The sequence below is a fragment of the Pteropus medius genome, unplaced genomic scaffold (assembly GCF_902729225.1).
Source record: "Pteropus medius unplaced genomic scaffold, Ma_sr-lr_union100, whole genome shotgun sequence".
In the NCBI taxonomy this organism is placed as follows: domain Eukaryota; kingdom Metazoa; phylum Chordata; class Mammalia; order Chiroptera; family Pteropodidae; genus Pteropus; species Pteropus medius.
In genome coordinates this window covers 17,855,543-17,877,148 of record NW_024340849.1, presented here as the reverse complement: position 1 = coordinate 17,877,148, position 21,606 = coordinate 17,855,543, and the positions used below count along the sequence as shown (strand labels likewise).

Genomic DNA, 21,606 nt, shown 5'->3' with positions numbered 1-21,606 from the left:
ATAGTCTCAATGTGGAAAGGAAAGAACTGTGTTTGCCTTGTTACAGGAACTTTTTTTCCTTTTTAAGTGAACATAGCCTCAAGATTTTATTGTCTTCATAATAAAACAAAATATGAAGCTTAGAACTGGATCACTTGGACCTTTCTCTTCTTATCTCCTCCCATATGAAAATGCTTGCATCTCTTAATAGCCAGCATTCTTTTGTATCTGTAGTTGGACTCAACGTATTCAAACCTCAGGACAATCTTCTTCATAGTTTTAGACTTTTTGTGGAAAATCAGCTTAGTCTGCCCACCAGAACCACTCTGCTTCCTGTCATAACACTGCTTTCCCTGCGCATGCACAGAATCCTAGGACTTCTTGTACTGTGTCACTTCGTGGGGTTGGTGCTTGCCGCACTTCTTACAGAAAGTCCGGTGGGTTTCAGGAACGTGCACCATGTTTGCAAGAGCGCTGTTGGCACGGAAAGGGGGCAGAAAGTATCACGGGCTTCTTACTATCTCATCTAGAAAAAGAAATCTATTCCTGGCAGCCTGAGTTGAGACTCTAGAACTTCAGGGCTCCTCCCTGTTTCTCTAATGTTAATGTGAATGGAGCCACCTGGGCGTGTTTGAGTCTCATGCAGTAGGCCTAGGGTGGGAATCCAGATTTCATTTTTCTAACCAGCTCCCAAGTAATGCCAGTGTTGCTGCTCCTTGAGTCTTCTGTTAAAGGCTTAGAGATAATGATGGAGCCAAGACGAGGATTTAGACTAAGTAATACCAAGCTGCTTATGTCTCCAGAAGTGACATCATTATCAAGACTGTTATCACTTTCATAAATGAAGTATGTTATTTCCACAATGACAGGATGCTAGTAAATTTTTGCCTTACTCTTTCCAGGTTACCTAAAAGTCCTAGAGAAAAATCAAATGTGGTACAATATTATCCATAAATATCAAAGTGCTATTTTTCCTTGAGAAGTAAAGATTCTTCTATTGTTAATAAGCCTATTATATTAACTTCTTTGTTCTTCACAAAAATTTCTAGAATTTTAACATATTTTGGTAATAAAGACATGCTTATTGTGGTTTTACTTTACACTTTTAGATAGCCCGAAAAGTTCTACTTATTTTAATTATATAAAGAATTGTTGGTACTTTTTTTGGAGGTAATTACCATCATTAGCACTTAATTTGGGAATAACAAAAACATTAGTTTCTTTTTGTTTTACATTATTGTTTCTTAATGATAGTACTTACCTACACCAAATGCTTTTATGTCTCACATCCTCAGTAGGCTGACAGGGTTGTTTCTGCGGTGTTTAGCATAAATGCCTTTAGCTATACTGTTCATTTTGTCTTTTATTTTATTGGAGGATAATTCCCAGTGGCGGCAGCCAGCATTCATTATTAATGTTTTCTATTTTAAGGCAGATTGGGTTGTATAAATCTAAACATGCAATTAGCACAATCTGTCTGTTTTTGCTATAGATAATGTGTCAACCTGAAACCTACAATCCTACTCCTGTACACTCTCATTACAAAGATAGTGACCTTCCATAATTCTCTGAAACTCAGTAATATGGATTTTCCTTAAGGAAACACTTGTGGTGGTGTTGGGATGAAATAAATCTACTCTATTTTGGTGATTTATATGAAAGTTATTCCAGGCATATTTGAGTTTGAGAAAGGTGGGTAAATATGTGTCCATCTTGAGATAACTGACATACATATCATTTTAAACTCTGCCTATTGAAGAGTTTTATGGAGAAGTCACGTGGCCAGGTGTGCCCTGGCAGCTTGCCCTTCAAGGCTCCTCCCAATTCACAGGTGAACCAGCCAAACCGAAGACAAAGCATAAGACAACAGCCTCAACTCCCAACAATGCAGGCACACAGAAACTGATCCACACCCACATCTCTCCCCCCAGAGCTACCAGCATCAGTCAGTAAAGTGGTTGGCTTTAAGAGGGGAGGCAGGTGCCTGAAAAGAGGCACAAGGGAAAGTCCTATACTTCAGTCTGGACGATGACTATGCAGGTGTGTACATATGTAAAAATTCATCAAGTTTGAGTGAGGTGCTTTATACACCTCACTGCATGAATTTTATATCCATCCCAACCAATATATGAAATAAATTCTTTGCATTGTGCATTGCTGTTTCTTTTGGAGTAAATGGCTCCTGTAACAGTTGTGGATCCAGTGCATTCCTTATAGGCTTCTTCCTTGGTGTACTCCTCTGGACCCTCTCAGGAAAGAGGAATCATTCTTGGCTGTCCAGTATGTAGCTCATCAGGCCTTGGAGAGTTGTCAAATGGCCATGCAGACAATACAAACAATCCTGAGCCCAGAAAGAAGATAAAAGTTCTTCCTAGAAGGATTAGTTTCAAGGCAGAGGATCATTTAAAACAAGGTGCCAAGGTCCAAAGCAACAAGAAACTGAGAGGAGGAAATAGGTTTTGGGCTTGGTCACTGAACAAATCAGATCAATCATCAAAGTGACTAAGAATAACAAGTGAATGGGGTGGACCGGCCAAATAGCAGTGTCTGCCTCTTTGGCATTAACATATTTCATTTGAGGAATGAACTGACCTCAATTTAACCAAAATAAATCCTATCCATGATAGCTATCTACAACCCTTCAACCTGAGATTATTCTAATGCAGGACCAACCGTCTTTCAAAGACAAAATACTTTTACCTCTATTAATGAAGCATTCCTCACGATGCTTGTAATTTTTGAAGTTCCCTTCATTGACTTGCTGCATCATAACAATTTCTGGCAAGCAGGGTTATTGTAGGTCATGCTATTTATAATCCCTCTTTTACTGAGGTGATTATAGCAGCCATACCTATCATTTATCATCTAACTACAGCATTCACAAATATGCCTCACCCTTCAATCCTCAGACTGGCACAGTTGCTCCAGATTTTACATAGTTGTCAAAGTGTTTAGGAGGGGACAATTCATTTTCTCTGCTTGGGCTCAATTTTCTCTCATATTTCCTCCCTTTCAATTTTCTTATTCCATCTGCCTTGCTTCTTTTTTATCCTTTACATCTTTATTTTAAAATTATAATTTACACACATTGTTTTAAGAGTACACAAACTCAAATAATTTTTGGTGGTAACATTTTCTGAAAAAAAGAATAAAGGATATTATCCAATATCATAACCATGGGTGGGTATAGATGTATTAACTTATGATCCCTTCTTCTTTCAGGAAGACAATTTAGTGTTCTAGTGTTCTACTAGAACACTAGAACAATGTTCTAGTCTGAGAACATTGACTATCTATTTATGGTGACTGTAACGGTAGGGGTCATTTGTAAATTCCCTGCGGGTCAATAACTGTGCCAGCAGCAGTGGAGAGTGGCAAAGAATTTTGCATTAGAGCGAGTTCTAGACACACAAAAATAGCTCAGAAACACAAACTGTTCCTAAAGTGCAGAGGCTTCGCATTTCCTAGGTCCTCCCTCTTCTGCTTCTCTATTCCCCTGACCTGTAGCCTGCTCTTAAACCTCTCCTCCATCCTCTCTGTCCAGGATGACCCTAAACTCCCAGCCTTCCTCTCGCCTCCACTGACTGTTCAGGATGACCCCAAACTCCCAGCCTTCCTCTCGCCTCCTCCAACCAGGCTGGGTGTCTGGTACCCGCCGACATCCCCCAACCCCGCCCGCGCCTGCGCATGCGCAGAGCCTCTTTTTGCGCGAACCCGCTGCCATCACCCCGGGCAACCACGCCAACGCCGAGGATGCACGATCCACGCTAAGCCAGCCTCGGATCCTTTTGCAGACCGACGGGTGTCGCCTGTATCTTCGGACTCCTCCAAATCTACTGGTCCTTCTCACATTCTTCGGATCCACACGGGCGCTCGCTCGGCCTCAAAACAGTAACTTTAAGGATCCCGACGTAGGGATGCCCTGCGAGGCAAGAACGCGAACGCGCGGGCCTTGAAGCCTTGAGCGGAGCCCCGCCCCTCGGGGCCGACTTCCTGCCTCCGCATTGGTCCGCGCGCCTATCAGTCTCCGCCCATGGGGTCGTGCGAGCTCTGCTCCCAACTCTTTCTCCTACCGGATTCCTCCTCTTGCTACGCTGCTTTACTATCTTCCTCCAACGGTGACTGGCTGCCTGTGCTAGTCTGAGCCTGAGCAAGCGCTGCCTCCGGAAAGTTCGGAGAAGGGGAGGGCCGGGCCGGGCCGGGCAGGAGCCGATCATCGCCTGGGTGGGCGGCAGGTCCGCGGCCTCTTTGCCGGCAGCACCACCTGTCGCCGGGCGAGACGTAGGGTAAGTCTCCGCGCGGCGCGGCCCCGGCAGTAGCTCCGGGAGAGGAGCGGGTGCCGGCTTCCTGTTGTTGCTGGGCTTGGGGAACCGAGCGCCCACCCATCGCGGGCTTCCACGCGTGCGGCCGGGAAGGTCCCCGTTTGGCAGATAAGGCTGGCGGGGTTAAGGGAAGGGTTTCGCTGAGGGCTGGAAGATTGGCGAGGTCACGGCGAACCCAGTTCGACCGTCCGCCTCTCTTCCCCGGCCTTGAAGAGCGACTTCCCGTTTCTCGACTCGCTGGTGCCAGGGCGACCCCCTTCCCGCCCCGGGGTAAGGCCTTGTGGCCTTCAAAACACGAGCATCTCTCCTTTCCTCTCCCGCGTCTTTTAAAAACCGATAAACCGATTTTGTGGTTCGAAACCCCTTTCGCAAATACATCTCTTTTTCTGCAGGGATGAATTAATGATGAGTTAAGCGTGTGTGTAAAAAAGGTGTGTGTGTGTGTGTGTGTGTGTGTGTGTGTGTGTGTGTGTGTGTGTGTGTGTGTGTGTGTGTGTGTGTTCATTGCTCGCTTAAAGGAAGTTTGTTGCAGGCTAGAAATTTCTAAGATTGAAATGGTTCTGTCCATTCAGATGAAATGGCATCTGTGGACCAGGATCGACAGGTTTGATGCTGAGGATAACCATTTCTTCTTGTATTTTGTTACATTTGTGGTCCTGGGTTCGATTTTCTTTCTTGGTTCTGAAGATAATTCTCGAAAATATGTTGCCCTTTAATGAGAAGCATAATCGAAGCAATAAATCTCAGTGGAAGTGCTTTCTTTACAGAACGTGTTATCTCATATCTGGTTTACCTTCGTGATGCTTGTGGCAATCACTTCTAAGCAAAACAATTAAAAGTGTTGTTACTTCTTTTAGTATTGCAATTGATGATAACAATAGATGCACCTATTGGCTAATTATGGGCCGGGCGCTGTTCTCTAGATGAATTATCTCAGAATAACCTTTGAGATTGGTGCTGTTATTCTGTCCAATTTACAAGTGAAAAAATTAGGCTTAGGATGTTAAGCAACTTGCCCAGGATCACAGGTTTTAAGTGGCAAAGCCTGGATTCAAACTCAGCAATCCAACTGAATAGCTCCAGACCCCTTATATGCTCCTTAAACATCGTTCATGTTTTTAAGCTAATTGCAGTGTTGTACTCATAGGTTTTGATCTTTAGTTGCCAAGCACTCTGGAAGTTAGAGAAGAAACAGTTCTCTTTTTATACATATACACACACACACACATACATACACACATGTATATGTATATACATACACACAAACATATACACACATATACAGACACACGCTTGTTACAGTAGTTACACAATAGTTAAATAAATATATGTCAATGTAAGATACATCCAAATCTGTAGACAATTTTTATGAGTTTGAGCCAAACTGACGACATTTGCCAAGGAGCAAGATCTCAAATTTCTGCACAATAACAGTTTGCAGTTTCTTTTATGCATTTGAAATTAAAGAGGGTAAGTAGGAAGATTACTTGGACGGGGGGAAAGCAAGGCAGGGCTTGGATTGTATAGGATATATATTTGTGCTCTCTTGAGGGTGGTTATGGGTTATTTCAAAAGTACGTTAACTTGGATGCACAAACAATGGTCAGGGATTAAGGCGCAGTTAAACCTGATAAGTTCCCTTCCATTGAGGTTGGAGAGCGTCTTTTATTTGATGTCCTTTTTAATAAACAAAATCTGGAGTCTTTGTCTCCTGGGAGCTCAATGTGAAAGGAAGTGATTACCAACTTGGCGTTTTCTTCAAATGACTCTATCACACCTTGGCAATAGTGTAAGATGTCTCCTTTCAATGTCAGCTCTTAAATTCCTTCATCTAGGTTCAGCTTAAATGTACTGTGATGCACAAAGGAGTGTACAATCTGAAAAATGGGGAGTCAGGGAGCAAGGAGGAACCAAGTGGCCATCTTGGGTTTCCCATTGTCCTGACTGTTTAATTTACAGCCATTGTTTACCTGTAGAATATACACTAGAAGTTTTCCTACATATAAGTAGAATTTTAACCCTTAAAACCTCAATGTCTAATGAAAACTAAAGAAGTAATCAATCAGCATTCTTTATCTGGACATTTTATAACCTCTAGAAACATTTTTCATAGACATAAAACTCACTTATTAACATGGACTATTTTTGTTAAACCCAGGCAAAATAAAGACATGACTGTTTTACTTAAACCAACAAACTTAAGCTAACTTTATTTACTTAGAGGGCACCGTGATAAGCATCTTACATGGATTATATAATTTAAATCTGAAAACAGCCATATTCAGTAGATCCTGTTTATCATCACTATCTGAGTAATGAGATTGTAATTTACTCTGATTTACTCCATCATGGAGCTAGCAATGGCAAAGCCAGGATTTACATCCAGCAGTTTGATTTTGGAGCTTGTCGTTGACAACTGTGCGTGCTAGACTGCCTGGATATGGATTTGATGGAATAAATCTTCAAATCAGATAGTCAAGCTCTTTATGTTGATGATAAAGCTCTAAAGGCTTGATGCTTTATATATATCATATCATCATCTACACACAAGTCTGCAAAATAGAGTTTCCCCTCTCTTTTTTTACTGATGAGAAAAGTGAGACTTCTAAATCAGTAGTTCCCAGACTTTTGGACTTCATGGGCAAGTAAAAAAAAAAAAAGTGTGTATGGGGGGCACTTGGGACCAGACATATGATTGCTAACTTTTAATTCTGTTAAGGTTAAAGACTTGTTTCTTTTTCTTTTCTTTATTACCTACTTTTCTTCTTTTTTTTTTTATTTTTCCTTTTTTTTTTTTCCTGGTTGTTTTGTAGGCCTATGCTTGCTATCTCTTTCTCCTCCTGATTTTCCTCTTGAGTGTGCAGCCCTGACACTTGGACCCACAGACCTGCTCTACTTTCCCCAGCTGGATGCCAGCCCTCTGTGTGCAGGGCAGCAGGGAGCTGGTATCCTGACAGGAGTCACAACCGTACCTGGTTAAGGACCTTTTAAAAAACTACTACAATCTACCGTTCCCATCCTTTCATAAAAGAAAGGACATTTTTGCCACTAAAAAGGTAGAAAGGTCGTAATTACTACATGAACACAAAGATAAAAGTATTATGAAAAACTATATTATATTGTTCTAGTTTTTCTCATTTGGTCATAGGCCAGTGAAAAACGTGTCCCAGACTAACATCAATTCAGAGACCATTTGGGAATGCCTGGGTGACACAGCTGATTTCAAATTGGTAATTAGCTGAATCCAGATTCAAATTCAGGTCTGTATGACTATAGAGTTTCTCATTGCACCAAGTCGTGACCTCTCTGTAATTTTGATATCCAGTGCATTGACCTTTTTCTTTCTACCCTTGGGTAGGGAGCCAAGGAGAGTAGTTGCCAACACCCAATGGCTTAGCAGCTTCAGTCCCAGCCTAGTTTATGAACACCACCCAGAGAGTATTTCCTCTGCTTCCCAGGACAAGGCAGTATGAACAATACACCGGGGCAGGGGCGGGGGCTGGGGGGAACTACAGGTATATCTCACTATCCAGGAAACTCTTAAATAAGCTGCTTGATTTTAAATATTTGTTCAAAGTTAGAAGCCCTGCCTTCTTGTGTTTCTTGTTTTTACTTCACCTGTTTTTTATAGTTCTCTTCCCATCATATCTGTATAACATGAGTTAGCTGTGATCCCACCACCACCCCCATTTTGTCTTGTTGCCTTGAGCTAGTCTTAAGCCTATCTGTCTGTTTCTCAGTCCTTGGTTCCGATTTTTGCAGAGATTGTTTTTTTCCTTAAGCTATTTTTTTTCACTTATGGCTACTTGTTCTGAAGATACTATTAAAATTATAGTTGACCCTTGAATAATTTGAGAGTTAGGGGAGCTGAGCACCCACACAGTTGAATTTCCACATATAACTTAAGTCAGCCCTCTGCATAAGCAGATTGACAACTGCATCCAAAATACAGTTGACTCTTGAACAACGCAGGTTTGGACTGTGTGGGTCCACTTATATGCAGATTTAAGTCTGTTGCAGAATTAGATGCATTATGTGTCAACTGTACTTTTATATTTTATTTTATTCTCTATCACTTAGTAATAAAGAAATAATGTGAGCGATGTAACACTTTAAGTCTTTATTATAATACTTTTGCATATATTCTCTCATTTGAGAATACATGAGGTAGATTTGACAGGTTGTGGGGGGAGGATGAAAATGAGGGGCAGGCAAGCAGGGCAGCCAGCTGAGAATATCAAAGAACCATTTTAAAGATCTCTTTTGAAAAAGTTCAGAAATCCTTCTGAAAAATCTCAAAGATTTTTTCGAGTTAAGAAAAAGACTAATTTTTGAATTTTGAGAAGTTTATCAAACATATCAAAAGTTGTATAACACTTAGTCACGTAGGATGATAGGTCACTGTGAAGCAGTACTTAGTTATGATGACAAAGACTTCACAGGCAAATGTAGAAAGTTAAATAGTAAGTAAAATTTTACTCTTTTAATAATAAGGCTTGGTTTACCTAAGCAATTAAAAACCTAAAGAGCACAGGAAATAATTTTAATAAAACACAAAATCTTTGCTTTCCCTTTATAATCTCTTATTACCAATAGTGCAGGAAAACTTTATCCTTTCAGCAGATAAAAGAACATTGAGTTTTAATTTTACATAAGTACACTGTTGATATTAAAGCTTATGATGAATCCATTCAATCTCATCTAGCTTGATCGTACACAGAATTTCCTTTCTCAGAGTTCCTTTTCATAGATCTACAACTTTCCTTGTAATTCAAAAATGTGTCTCCATACCTTATGCCTTCTATTACTGAAAACACATAGCCTACTTTCCTTGTATTCAAAGTTGTTTCTCTTATTATTTCTAGTAGTTTTAATTGGCATTTCAATATTGCAATTTTTAACCCTTAAAAACCTCAATTTCTAATGAAAACTAAGTAATTATAACCTGTTACATCAGTATTTTTTTTAGATTGGCAAATTTATTAGTATATTTCAGAACCTTTAGAAACAGGTTCTTTTACTATAAATATATTTCATAATTACTTAGAAATGTACCCTTTTAATAGTACAGTCTTTCAACCTAAAGTTATCTTTTAGTTCCTCTGCAATAAGAAACCCCAAATCGATAAATTGAGACTATTTAATAATTAATGTTTCAGCATTTTATCTTATTTGGACATGATCTAAATATTCAGTAAATTTCCATCATTTAATTTAGCTAGCAAACTTTAAAGTTTCAGGTCACCAAAAATATTCTAAGAAACTGGTTCTAAGAACATATATTTATTTGAGATCCAAAAGAATACCTATATTACCAAAGCTTTGTCTGAAGTGCAATTGCAGATAAAATCTGATGGCCAGTCATTGGCTTAATTAGCTTCCTGGCCTCAGAGGCTTTTACAAGTTCAGTCAGATTCTTTCTAACAGAAAGCAGTCTTAGACAGAGCTTATGTGATCAATCACTATTTTTGCTGCACTTAGGTAACTAATCAAGTCAAGTTTATTATAAACAAATTAGTTTTACTGTGATTATCTTTGGTAAAAAATGGGGGTAGTTGTAGAGAGAAGAATTATATTTGTACCTTTGTGGATATTAGATTCTAATCCTGTTGATTGTCTTTGCGGTTTTGTTATATACCTGTGAGCTGGACTGGATCCTGAATTCTAGTTCCCTCATATATTTGTCTAAGACATGGCTCTAAAGTGCACTCCAGACATTGGGAATTATCTTGCTCATAGTAATCATAGAAATCATCCTGGCATGCTTTATTCTCTCAAAGGCTTTAAAGGCATGTTTGCAGTGGCTGACCACCAAGCAAATGATCTTACTAAGACTGGAACATCAGAAAAGGAAGAAAGAGAATGACTGACATAAAAATTGCGAATTTGAAGTCATGACCTATAAATGCCATAGAGAATCAGCAAAGAAAATAATTCCTCAGAGGATCAGTAAAAGCCGCGAGAACTATAGAGTGATAGCTGAGAGTGGTGTGAACGCCTTTATTTTTGATCACATCTCTGACCAAAACGGGGAAATTGTTTAAACAGGCCCAAAATGGAGTCACTTGCCCCTTAAGACAGCAAATCAAAATTTAAGTGCCGTTTCAGCCTCTCCCAGGAACGTGACCTTTAATCAGTGACTGTGGCATTTTCTGATAAGACAAGTGAGGTGATCTGCACGATAGATCCCTTCCTTTCTCCAAAGGAAGGTGACCTTGCCTGAAATAACTTTCTTTTGTTTATGTCTTCCTTGTCCCATTCCCTTTCTGCCTTTAAAAGTTTCGTTTTGTACAGCTCCTCAGAGCTCCTTCCTGTTTGCTAGGTGGGATGCTGCCTGATTCATGAATCACTTAATAAAGCCAATTGGAATCTTCAAATTTACTTAGTTGAATTTTTGTTTTTAACATGTCTTTTGTGTCGTTAACATTTTTTAAAGAGAAAACCAGTTATTTTGTTGTATGTCTCATGATTCTTTTTTATTATTACTATTGAAATATATTTGACATATAACATTGTGTAAATTTAAGGTATACAACATGTTAATACATTTATATGTTATAATGTGATTGTCGTTTTAGCGATAATTAGTGTCTGTCACACTGCAAAATTAACGTGTCATTTTAGTGATTGGAATAATTAAGTTCTCATCTCTTAGCAAGTTTGTTAATAGTAGTACGATATTGTCTATATTTACTATACTGTGCATTCGATCTCTCAGACTTATTTACTACTTGTTGTAAGATTGTACCCTTATACAGCATCTGTCCTATCTCCCACCCCCATCTCCATTTCTCATAATTCTTGATGTGTTTGTGATCATGTAGAGTTCTTGTTTTTGTGGCCATATTTAGGTACCACATTTATATGAAATATCCAGAATAGGTAAAGCCACAAAGACAGAAAGCAGATTGGTGGTTGTGTTATTGAACTCAAAGAGTTCTTTGCCTGTGTGCATTACAGCCCAATGAGACACAAACAGGAGTTTGCAGCAGAGAAAGTAGAGGTTTATTTAAGGAAATGGCACCAAGTCTGGAGACACAGGTAAGCTAGTGTTCTTAATATCTAGCTCCCCGATGTCCTCTGGGGGGTAGGTTATATAGGGAGAAAATCATTAGTCCTGGTAGCTAAGGGAGTTGGGGTTGTGGGCTCTACTGATTGTTTGAGGTGATATAAAGGTAATGAATCATTTCTTCAGGTTTTGAGAACAGTTCAAAGGTCTTCTTTGGGGTCCCTCTGTCTGGTCTCATGGGAAAGTAGCCAGGGGGTCGTTCTGGAACTGAAACATAACTTAGGTTGAGATGTTATCTGTAGCCTGTCAGAGTTTCTGTACGGGTGACCATTAGTCAAGTCCAGGCTACTGTCTTCTGCTGCCTCAGGGGTTATCCAAGGAAAAGGTCAGGTCTCTAAGTGGGGGGTGTGTGTGTGTGTGTGTGTGTGTGTGATGAAATTGTTTTGTAACTAGAGGTGGTGGTTTACATAACATTATGGATTTTTAAAACCTCTCTAGTTTACTTCAAAATTTTATGTTGTGTGAATTTCACCTTAAAGTTCAATTAAAATGAACTTTAAAAAACTCCTGAATTAGTGGTTTTGTTGCACCACCATATACAGACCACAGATGTCTCAGCAAATACAAATTCCATTAAAAAACTTATTGCATAACAATTGAAACTATTTGTAATGATTACAGTAATAAATGGGCATTGCAAATTGATTTTTGGTGGGAGAACTGATATGCAGAAGAATCTATTATATTTCCATCAGTAAATATGTAAGGTTTAATATATTATGTAGAGTTTTTTCATTTTGAAAAATTACTACATTTGGGATGGATGTGAAGAACAGAAACATGTTTTCTATAGAATTTGAATGATTTTTTTTTCTACTGAATAACAGTTTCTAAAAACAATTTTAGTGCATTAAATTTAAACCAAATATAGTACATTAAAATTCTAAATCTAGATAAGAATCTGGATAGCTTCTCTTCCTCTAAATGTGTATGTTCCAGGCTTTCCAGTTATTTACTTTTCCACCTTCAAGCTAAACTCCCACACTCATTTACATGGAACTCACTTCAGTCTTTACTAAATGTTACCCTCTTTCTTAAACTCTCAATTTCTTTCTCTCCTAAATGGGAGATACATACCTTGCCGTACTTGTGTGGATTAGAAAATGGGCAGATGTTTAGCTAACTGTTGGAGATGCCTAAGAGTAGCAATGATTATTATCCTAGGACTTAGAATGTTATCAGGAAAAAGAAGTCTTTGTCTTCACCTATTATATAACCTTTATAACATGTAGACATTTAAAAGTATTTTGGAAAAGATTTTTCACATGTGGAAAGTTAAGCTTTCTAAATCTGCATTTGAAAACCGATAGCATGCAGTTCTATAATATGTGTACATTCATGCAGTTCTGTAATATGTCTCTCAGCAGTGCTTTCTTTACTTTGTTTTTCCCAGGTGAAAGAAAAGATGTTGTCCCGGTTAAGAATAGTTGCAACTCCCTGTACTCTGGCATGTCGTCATTTGCACAGAAAGGAGAAAGGCAAGCCCCTTATGTTGAACCCAAGAACAAACAAGGTTAGTGACATGAACACCAACATACCTGTTCTCTCTTCCTGGTAAAGGTTTGATTCCATGTAGTTTAGACAGATAAATGGTGATTTTTTTTTTTTTTTGTATTTTGTAGCTTTATATTAAAACATTCAGTGGTATTTGCTTTTTCTGCATGAACTTTTCACTTTTCTCCATATGGTAAGAATCATGGCTTCTTTATAACTCCAAAATTTTGCACCTTACAATTTCTACCACCAGGAAAAGGATTGAATTTATTTCCTAGTTCTAGCTCAGAAAAATATCCAGAATGGCAGTCTGGCCAGGACTTTTGGCCAGATGTGGAATATTTAGATTTACCCAGCTCAAATCAGTTACTCATCCTCGGCCAATCACTTGGGCCCTTGGAAGATGGGGTCAAAACTGTAAAATGAAATTTTATTTAACTTCTACCCTCCCCCCAACCCCGCACCTCCACGCAGCTTTTTGGACACAAACTATTACACGCAAGTGATTGTGCTCACTAATCATACTACTATTTCAAAAGAGAGGGATCTCTGACCCTTTTTACGCTCGTGGGCCAGAAGTGATAGGCAATACTGAGATCTTGTCCATGCCTTTATTCCTTATCCAAGCTGGGTTCAGTGGGCAAGTCCCTCTCTGTCTTTTGGGGGCAATATTAAATAGTAAGTAAAGATAATTCTGGAAAGAGATTTCTTATGGGAAGCTTGCAAGAAGATACATTAGGTTTATTGCATAATATGAAACTACCTTTTGAGAATAGTGCATTCAGATTAAGTTGTGATTTATTTTAAAACAACAGTAAAAAATTTGCCAATTCCATTTGTTTCCCATCATAAGGGGGATAATTAATAGGATATAGTATGATATGTTTTGAGGGGTTTCAGGCCTACAGAGGGGAATGTAAATTTTGACTAAGGGTCACACAGAGTACCTTATCTTTACATTTTTTGGTACCTGGTGCAGAATGAGAATTCAGCAAGCAGTTAGTGAATTAAATGAAGCCCAATGAGGGATACTCTAATCCTCTGCCATTTCTGCCTCACCTCTCCAAATCTTGCTTGCTCTTCAAGATGCAACTCATTCAAAATCCAGTTCTCCTGTAGAGACTTTTCACAGCACCATAGACTGGGGTAATCGCTCTCAGAAACTCCGCAGTAGTTTTTATCTTCCTGTCCCTATAACAAATGAACAATATATGTTGCTTTGTGTTACTTTTCATGTCTTGAGCTGTCATTTAAATAATTGTTATAAATTCATTTTCGTGACTTTATATTTCTTAAGATTCCTTTGGGCCGAGACCCTTCTGAATTTCTTTGTATCTTTTATAAATGCCATGGGTATAGTAAACATTTGATAAATATATTGGTTTAATTTTTATTTTTATTCTTATAGAAACTGTATAAAATCTACCTTTTGGGTTATAAGAAATTTATAAAGTACATTGTGGCAAATGAATTTTAAAGAGGAAGATAGTCTAAAATGCATTACACTGTTTCTGTAAAGAAAAATAAAATCTAATGATCTGTGGCCTTCTGAAATCTCTAAGGTTGGAGAGTGTCTGTATGGTTACCTCACTGAAGGACCACTTCGTGAAATCCCTTAAGCATCAGAAAGTGTTTTTGTCGTCTGTGTTTGTTTAAGGAGGAACATAGACTAGTGATTTCCAGTTTGAGGGTCATGAACTCTTTGGGGACTTACCATGTGAAGAAGTGCTTTAAACATTGTAGACTAAATTAATAATTTCTTACATATTTTTAAGTACTGTTTTAAGAGCATGTTGCTGGTGTGATTAATAAAATAGTACTTAAAGGCAGCACTGAATTTTTAATCCTTTTACTAGAGTTGGAGAAAGGAAGTAAGAGTGACAGTTTTGGTTTTACCTTCTTTATATTTAATAAAATCTTACAAGGTAAAACACGAGACACAAAGGTTTTAGTGATTTGAGTTCTCCCTTTTTTCTTTCATAGTTTAGCTAAAGGTTTGTCAATTTTATAGATCTTTTCAAAGAACCAAATTTTGGTTTCATTGATTTAAAACTTTTTCAGTTGCTTAATTTTCTATTTCACTTATTTTCACTCTGATCTATCTTTCTTTCTTCTGGCTTCAGGTTTAGTTTGTTCTTCCTCTGTCCCCCTCCCCAGTTTCTTAAGGTGGAAGGTTTGGTTGTTGACTTGAGACCTTTCTGCTTTTTAAATATGGGTGTTTACAGCTATAAATTTCCCTCTAACATTGTTTTCACTATATCTCAGAAGTTTTGAAATGGGTGTTTTAATTTATCTTAGTGTATCTTCTCATTTCCCTTGTGATTTCTTCTTTAACTAATTGGTTATTTAGGAGTTTGTTGTTTAATATCCAAATATTTGTGAATTCTCCAAATTTTCTTGTATTATTGATTTCTAATCTCATTGCATTGTGATTGGAGATACCCTTGGATGATTTAAATCCTTTTAATTTTATTGACACTTTTTTTATTGCCTAACATATGTTCTGTCATGGAGAATATTGCTTGTGTACTTGAGAAGTGCTGCTGTTGAGTGTAGTGTTCTATAGGTGTCTGTTAGGATTACAGTTACTTTATAGTATTGTTCAAGTCTTCTATTTCTTTGTTGATATTCTGTGTAGTTGTTTTCTCCATTATTGAAAATGAGATGTTGAAGTCTCCAACTTATTGAATTTTCTTTCTCCCTTAAATTTTTTTGTCAGTTTTTGCTTCATATATTCTATTCTGTGCCTCTTTTGTTGGACATATATACATTTGTAATTGTTGTATCTACTTAACAGATTGAACCTTTCATCATTATAATATGTCCTTGTCTAGTAACAATGTTTAGTCTGTTTTATTTATTATTAATATAGCCACTCCAGCTCTCTTTTGGTTACTATTTGCATGGTATACCTCTTTTTTTTTTTTTTTGTGGGTTTACTTTCCATCTGTTTGTGTCTTTGAATCAAAGTGTGTCTCTTATAGACAGCTTTTATTGGGTCACGTTATTTTATCCATTCTGCCAATCCCTGCATTTTCATTGGAGAGTTTAATCCATTTACCATTAGTGTAATGACGATCAGGGAGATTTACATCAGCCATTTCACTATGTGTTTTCTAAATGTCTTAGATCTCTTTTGTTCTTCTCTTTTTTGTTCCCTTCCCCTTCCTTTGTGTTAAATAGATATTTTCTAGCATACCATTTTAATTCCCTTCTCATTTCTTTTACTGCCTATTTCTCGGTTATTTTCTTAGTGGTTTGCTCTGGAGATTATAACTGTCATCTTTATAACAGTTTAGTTCAGATCGATACCAACTTAATTGCAATAGTACACAAAAACTTTGTTCCTCTATAGCTCCATCATCCCCTTTTATGCTGCTTTGTCATACAAATTACATCTTTATACATTGTGTGACCAACAATACAGATTTACAATTATTGCTTTATGTAGTTGCCTTTTAAATCAGGTAGTAGAAAAAAGAGCTACAAATGAAAAATACATTTATACTGTCTATATTCGCCTATGTAGTTATCTTACCCATATTCTTTATTTCTTTGTGTAGATTTGAGTTACTGTCTAGTGTCTTTTCATTTCAGTCTGAAGGACGGCCTTTGGTATTTCTTGTGGGACAGGTCTGCTAGCAATGAATTTTGTTTTTGTTTTTTAATCTTGGAATGTTCTTAATTTCTCCTTCATTTTAAAGGATAGTTTTGTAGGATTTGGAAATTCTTGATTGACAGTTTTTTTTTCTTTCAGCACTTTGAATGTCATCTCACTGCCTTATGGCCTCCATAGTTTCAGATAAGAAACTACCTCTTAACCTTTTTGAGGATATCCTGTGCACCGATGAGTCCCTTCTCTCCACTTTCAAATTTCTCCTTTTGTGTTTCTCTTTCAACAATTTGAATATGATGTGTCTAGGTGTACATTTCTTTGAGTTTTTCCTCATTGGAAATATTGAGCTTCTTAAATGTGTGGATTAATATTTCTCAACAAATTTGGAAGTTTTTAGCCATTATTTCTTCAAATATTCTTTATTATCACCTTCTGGACTCTTATTATACATATGTTGGCACTCTTGATAGTATTGTTACCAAGGGGTGAAAATCTCCTTTTTGAAGACCCTGAGTGGGGTCCTTTTCCCATTAAGCATGGGGAAGCCAATTACAGACGGAAAGTGAGCATTAACAGCGCAAGCTTTTATTCTATGGCCAGAGAATGGAGAAGTGGAAACTTAGTTCTCAGATCAATTTCATCCCTTAGCAGTCCAGGGGTGGGTAAAATGGGGTAGTAGAAATGAAAGAGAGATTTAGGTAAATAGTAGGAATAGTCATGGATTTTCTGGAGAAAGGTATGCTGGCTTTCTTGGGATGGGGTTCCACCCTCTGTTTATAGTTTCTTCGGCCATTGTCATGTGATTGTCAACTGTCAGGGCATTGGTAGGTGTGTTATTTAGCATAAGGATTATATTATAATGAGCTTTAAAATCTTTTGGAGGTTATTTAGACAGCAGGCTTGGTTCTTGGTTTAAACTGGTTTCAGCTAGTCTTGACAAGTTCTTAACTGCTGACTAGTGGGCCTCCCTGTTCTCAGAGATAGGGTTAGAGTAGGGGAGAGATTCAGCCAGGCCCTGCAGGCCTATCACTGGGTAACAATCCTACAGGTCTCTGAGGCTCTGTTTATGTTTATTCATTGTGTTTTCTTTCTGTTTCTCAGGCTGGATAATCTCAATTGACCTGTCTTTAATTGCTGACTTTCACCTGCTCAAATCTGCTGTTTAGCCCCTCTATTGAATTTTTAAATTTCAGTTATTGTACTTTTGACTCCAGAATTTCTATTTGGTTCCTTTTTATATTTTCTATCTTTTTATTGACATTCTCAATCCATTCTTTGCCAAGTGGCTCTGCACATGTTGGGACATACCTCCAGTACTCAGCCGGGCAGTTTACAACTATGCATCAGCCCTCACTTCTTACTTACAAGAGCCTCTTACAAGGTTAGCAAGAGGTGAGCTTTCTCGTCTTTCATGGGCATGCCTATAGCTCATGCACGTGATCTAGATTCTCAGGAATATGTCCAAAGTGTAAACCCCCGCAAAGATATCTCCTTCCTTAGCTTTTCTTCTTCAGCTTTTTGGTTAGCCTGTTGTTTGGCTTATCTGTTATTCACTGCCTTAGAGAGTTGCCATATTAAATAATTACCTCTGATTATTTTTAACAAACTCTTCTGAGGAAAAGGGTATTCATACTGGGTGAGCTCCATATCGGGTCAAATAAAAACAGCCTTGCAAATGGAGTCTTCCAGGGAACCAGCAGGCAGTTCAAATAATAATGGTGGTTTCCTGGGTATGGGGCTTTAGAAGAATCTCAACCCCTTTGCTCTCTCTAGTGGCTGTCGGGCTCTGGTTCTCAAAGTGATTATTTCACAATGATTGCTCTTTTCAAGGCTACTATGCAACTAGGGAGTAAAAATAAGGCAAGTTAAAATGCCATGAAGTTTACTATTCTTGCTGAAATTCCACTGTTTTTCTTGAATAAATGCTTCCCTATTGCTGAAGACTGGTTAATTTCCAGAATTCTGAAAAAGTCGATTCTGATTATTTGGCTAGTGTTCTTATTGTTTTTGTGTAGGAAATGAGTTTTGGAAGTCCTTATTCTGACATCACTTCAATACAAAGAATTTAACCCAAACTGAATACCAGAAATGGAAATTTTTCCAATGACAAAGGTTAATTTTTTAAATATTATTTCTTCCTTCCCCCTTCCTCTACTCAGGCTCACTCCTTTCTAGTGGGCGTAGCCTCTCTTATCAGTTTGGTTCATGTTTTTTCAAACTATATTCTGTTGATTTCATTTCTAGTGTATGCATATATCTGTGTATATGTACTGGATAGGGGTTTTCTGACATAACAGTATGTGTTTTGATCTGCAGCTTGCTTTTTTTTTTTTTTTTTTTTTATTAACTATATGTTTGGGAGATCATTCTACCACACACATAAAGATACATGTTTAAGTGTGATGATATTTCATGGTATAGAAATAACATATGTTCTTTAACTGTTCCGTAATTGATGGACTTTTAGTTTGTAATAGCCAAGAGACCTAGAAACAGTGCTAGAACTAATCTCTTTGTATATGCCTCTTTATGGATATTTATTGAGGATGGCTTTCTAGAAGTAGAATTGCTTTCTTATAGAGTATGTTCACTAAAAGATTTTAAATTACTTTAAAATTGTCTTCTCAAAAGCCTAAACCAGTTTACATTTCCAGCAATGGTATATAACAATAATTTTTACAATACCCTCTCTAATATTAGACATCAATCTTACACATATTTGACATACTGGGCAAAAATGATATCATTGATATTTTTAAAAAATTTGTTTCAATTACATTGTGAGGGACAGCACTATTGTACCCCAATAAGTAATCATCTTTAATCCTTTTATTTCTCCTTTTTAGGGAATGGCATTTACATTACGGGAACGACAAATGCTTGGTCTTCAAGGACTTCTACCTCCCAAAATAGAGACGCAAGATATTCAAGCCTTACGATTCCATAGAAATGTGAAAAAATTAAATGGTCCCTTGGAAAAGTAAGAATTGATTAGATGTTTAGTTTTTTATTAATGTTCCGATCTGAAGTTAGGAGTTTTATAGTTATTATGGCATGAGAAATGTACAGTATAATAAAGTTTGTGTTTTAGTCAGTGAACTGTTATTTTTATAATGATGATGTTTCCTTCACCTCAGTGAATACTTCACTTGTATTTACTGTTGTAAAATTTAGCAGAAATCAGTTTTTTTATGCTTAAAATGAGAGAGCATTTCAGGTTCGAATAGATGTTAGAAACGAAGGCTGTCATCTGATTTGCACCCTTTGTATTCAACAGCTTTTATTGATTGCCTACTTTGTGTGTATCACAGTATTAACCACTGAGGATATAAAGTGAATAATAAATAGAGTGATCATATAATACGTATTACCCAGTTCAGGACACTTTGAGGAGTGAAAAAGGAGTAACTGAACTGGCCCAGGCAAACTAGAATGTATGGCCTCTCCAGTAATGCACAGCCCTGTTTTCTGGGAGCTCATCAATAGATACTGTATTACGTCTGTCATTGTACTCTATACCACAGTATGCAGGACAATGAGAAAAGGGTACCTGCAGAGTATATTCTGAAAACTCAAAGAATTAGGCACCTGATTTAATCTGGGGAATTAGTTAAAGCTTCCTGAAAGAAGTGATGCCTAGCTGAATTTTAAACAGTATGTTACAGGTAGCCAGGAAGATGAGAGAAAGGCAGGTCTTTTGGGTAGAGGAATCAATCTGTGTACAGGAGTAAAAATGTTTGTTGAGTTTGTTAAGTGTAGGAGTTATTAATTATTGGTGACTGGTAAAAGTGGTTTCTTTGATGCGATGGGGCAAAAGGGAGACTAATAAACTGAGAAATGAATGGGAGGGGAGGAAGTGCAAACTCTTTTAAGAAGTTCGGGTAAGAGGAGGAGGAAAGATATTGAACAGTAAGTAAAGCAAGACTCAGGTTTAAGGGGGGTATGTTTCAGGCCGAAAAGTTGAACACACTTGTAACTGTGAGGAATGAGCCCTAGAGAAAGAGTAATTGATGGAATAAGATCCCAGAAAAAGGAAAAGGGCTTAGGGTCAAGTGCAGAAGTAAAAAGCCTGGCCTTGAACAAGAGAAGAAGAATAGCTCATTTTCTGAGGCAAGAACAAAGGGGACAGGAATAAGTAGGGATAAACTATGCAGGTGATGGAGCACAGGTTGTAAGATCTCATCATACCTGATGACCTTGATTTTCTTTATGATGTAGACGATTTAGAAGGGCCACGTTGAATAGAGCTAATGAGGAGAGTGATAAATGCTTGGAGGTGATAAATGCTATGCAGGTGAAAGTGAACAAGAACAGGTTAAAAGGAGTAGGCCCTGAAAGTCTAGTGGCATGATCTCATTTGTGTTAATGTCGTTCTGTCCAGAAAATATGAAATGTAACATTGATTCAGGTTTGGAGTTTACTGGGCTGGCAGAGATGCTCCATTAATTCATTCAGCTAGTATTAATTCAGGGCTCTTCTGTACCAGGCATTGTTCTAAGCTCTGGAACTACAAAAATGTAAAATTCCAACCATTGCCTTCAGGAGTTCACAGATGAAAGGAAAAAAGAGGAGCCAGAGGGAACTAGTAGAATGGGAGAAAATGAAGCCATCAAGGAGCTTAAGATCCCTGGAAGAACCGAAGCGAGAGCATTGTATAGCTAGCCGAAAGGTAGAGAATCACAGAGTGAAATAACTGCATTCAGGATATCTGAGCCGTAACAGTCTTAGGTGAGGACGGCAAGATCTAATGTGAGATACTCCGAAGAGTCACTAAAGTGAAATGAAGGTGAAAGTAATAATACTAAGGAGATCCAGGAATCACATAATTTTCCTCTGTCACATGCTTAAGTCATCTGTTCTTTCCTTACCATTTCTGCTGTGTAGTCTTAATAGCCCAATTGTTAGTTTTCTTCCCTATAATAAGGAGGAATCTCCTTCCCTTTCATTTCTACCTATTGGTATTTTTTTGCCCATGGTAGCTGTATAGAAAATATAATTCCTTTTCTAACTGGAATCTGTTCTCCTATTTATTCACCAAATATTTGTACACTGGTTGTATTCCACATACTTTGCTAGTTCCTGGAAATATGGAAATATGTAAGGCGATAGTCCCGAACTCATGATAT

At 37.8% G+C, this 21,606-nt stretch overlaps 1 protein-coding gene and 1 pseudogene across 1 annotated transcript in view; one reads left to right on the top strand and one right to left on the bottom strand.

Annotated features, from left to right (window-relative positions):
- On the bottom strand, positions 1-923 carry LOC120583174 (60S ribosomal protein L36a-like; annotated as a pseudogene).
- A 3,180-nt stretch (positions 924-4,103) lies between these two features.
- The window catches only part of ME2 (malic enzyme 2), a 47,325-nt gene continuing 29,822 nt past the window's right edge, over positions 4,104-21,606 (top strand). The window contains exons 1-3 of the mRNA XM_039841448.1: positions 4,104-4,265; positions 12,764-12,883; positions 19,327-19,460. Coding sequence (XP_039697382.1) covers positions 12,776-12,883; positions 19,327-19,460 — 242 coding nt within the window. The 5' untranslated portion in view covers positions 4,104-4,265; positions 12,764-12,775. The remainder of the gene's footprint in view (positions 4,266-12,763; positions 12,884-19,326; positions 19,461-21,606) is intronic.